Source organism: Phytophthora parasitica (genome assembly GCF_000247585.1).
Source record: "Phytophthora parasitica INRA-310 unplaced genomic scaffold supercont2.6, whole genome shotgun sequence".
NCBI classification, from domain to species: Eukaryota; Oomycota; class Peronosporomycetes; order Peronosporales; family Peronosporaceae; genus Phytophthora; species Phytophthora nicotianae.
The window spans coordinates 168,611-171,046 of NW_008648992.1; the positions used below are offsets into that span (position 1 = coordinate 168,611).

Here is a 2,436-nt window from a genome sequence, read left to right on the forward strand (position 1 = left end):
TACAACGGCTACAACGGCGTGGGTGTGGGCAATGCAGGAGTTGGTGGTGGTGCGGCCGCCAATGCAAACGCTGGTGCCACAGCGAGTGCGAACGCTAATGCGAATGCGAATGCTGGCGCAATGTCCCAGTACCGCAGGCTGCGCTCTGAGTAGATTTCATCCTCGGTCGTCGTCGTATTCCTGTTCATACCTAGCTGTTCGCCAAGTCTGACGATGTAGTTGTTACCTTTTTTGTCATGAAATCGTGTCGTTCATTCAATGTTAAACTCCCGTGTACGACTGTTTATTCACTGCTTGTAACGATCTTCCTCCGCGTAATACTCCGTAAAGCCCACGACATCTTTCACGTGTGCAAAGTCGCACAGCAGTTTGTCCAGCTCAGTGCTCGGAGTCGCGTTATTCCCCGTATCTTCCTTCTTCTCTCCACCGGTTTGACACTTGAGCAGTCTCAGCGCTTCCTCCATCGCCTTGATACTGGCGCTTAGCAGTGTAATCGGATACGCTGCCAGTTTGTAGCCCATGTTGCCAAGCTGTTCGGGCAACAGCACCGGTGTGAGGCCGTTTTCCACCATATTGGCCATTTTAGGGCCTGGTACTTCTCTACAGTACGTCTCCATCTCTTCTACAGACTGTGGCGCTTCAAGGAACGTGATGTCCGCTCCGAGTCTGGCAAATTCTTTGCAGCGAGCAATGGCCTCGTCCAATGAGTGGGTTCCTCTGGCGTCCGTCCTCGCCATGATGACAATGTCGAACTGTCCCTCTCTACGGGCGTCCACAGCCGCACGTACCCGTGCAAAAGCCTCTTCTCGAGAGACAACGGCTTTGCCGGCCGTGTGTCCGCATCGCTTGGGGGAGACTTGGTCTTCCAGCATGATGCCGGCCATACCCGCCTGTGCATACGCACGGACGGTTCGTTTAACGTTCATGGCGTTGCCGTAGCCCGTGTCACCGTCGCCAATGCACGGAACATTGCGCAAAGACTCGCATACAGTTGCAGCGGTGCGAGCCATCTCGCCAAAGGACAAAAGTTGCGTGTCTGGCAGTCCGTGCACGGCGGAGACGCCAAAGCCCGTCATAAAGGCCACATCGAAGCCCGCGCGCTCGATGAGCTTGGCGCTGAGTCCATCGAAGCAGCAGGGCATCACGGCGAGGCCATCATGGGCCAGGAGGTCGCGTAGTCGCGCCACGAGCTGCGACTGCGTCAACTGGGAAGGTGGCGAGCTCATGTTCGTTTCACGTGTGAATCTCACACACCCGCATTCCCTCATGTACCTCTGAAATATGATATATGAAATCATCACATTAGACTAGCAAAGATATGGATGTTGAACTCTGAATTATGCATAATCTATGAAAGTCATGCTTGTCAACCAACGATTCAAAACTATCAAAAATTCGAGCTGGCTTGGCCGTTGAGGAAGCACGCCATGAGCCCCAACACCGCCCCGCACGGTCTGTATTACACGCTACCGATAGATGCTACTAAGTGTGCCTGTGTATGCGTAGATGGAGATTCGCTGAGCTTCAGCCTGAACGTGCGGCGTGTTGGACACGGTCACTGCAGTTTGCAGCTGCAAAACAACGGCCCTCGTATTGAAGAAGGGTCGCCGATCTTTGCCAACAGTTGACTGATTCCCTGGAACAGGTTTTCTCAAAGCTTTATTTGCTTTCCCCTTTCCAAATAGATTACTTATTTTAGCAGGATATTCTCCAGTGTAGTAAAGTGTCGCGACACCCGGCATCATCCATGGAAATGTACCCGCCGTCTCCCGTAATCTGCTTGGCCATCATTTCCACATACACCGGCAAGAGCACGAGGTCGTTAGCCTAAAAGCCCATTTTTAGTTAAAGTGAAGAGACTGCAACCACCATGGCCGAAAAGAAGCAGACGAAGCTCCCGCTGCCGACGCCCGTGACGGAGCCTGGCTTCGTGGGAGAGAGCCCCAGCAACGAGTACGTGACTGTGTTGACGCCCGACAACAAGACCCTGACGCCGATCGGATCTGGCGCGGATTTCGATCCTAACGGCCTGCGCATGAACGTATGGACCGTGGATTTGCACGACGCCGACCTGCGCACCGCCTACTACTGGTGGGTGTGCTGCTGCCCGTGTGCGCCACTGGCGCAGTTGGAGACGCGTCTGGGACTCAACTCGTGCGGCCTCGGGTTTTCCCTCGACTTGATCGCGTATACTGGCCGCCTTCTATTCCTGATCTTGACGTTGGTCAACCTGTTCAGCGGCAATTTCACTACGTTCGCCGTGTTCCTCGCGCTCTTCGTGTGCTGCTTGATTTGGGTCGCGCAGCGCGTGGCTCGCGTGCGTATGCAAGTCCGCGAGCGTCTGGACATCGCCGGCTCGTCCAAGGACGACCGCATCATGGGCTGCGTGCGTAGCGCCAGCGCTATCCGCCAAATGGCCGTGCAGCTCAAGTGCGA

At 55.0% G+C, this 2,436-nt stretch overlaps 2 protein-coding genes across 2 annotated transcripts in view; one reads left to right on the plus strand and one right to left on the minus strand.

Annotated features, from left to right (window-relative positions):
• Positions 1-112: 112 nt before the first annotated feature.
• Positions 113-1,651, minus strand: PPTG_03774 (hypothetical protein). The gene has a single exon (XM_008897543.1). The coding sequence runs from the start codon at positions 1,296-1,298 to the stop codon at positions 288-290; it is 1,011 nt and encodes a 336-aa protein (XP_008895791.1). The 5' UTR covers positions 1,299-1,651; the 3' UTR covers positions 113-287.
• Positions 1,652-1,870: 219 nt separating this feature from the next.
• PPTG_03775 (hypothetical protein) overlaps positions 1,871-2,436 on the plus strand; it is a gene marked incomplete at both ends in the record, with an annotated part of 2,889 nt that continues 2,323 nt past the window's right edge. Inside the window, one exon of the mRNA XM_008897544.1 lies at positions 1,871-2,430. Coding sequence (XP_008895792.1) covers positions 1,871-2,430 — 560 coding nt within the window. The remainder of the gene's footprint in view (positions 2,431-2,436) is intronic.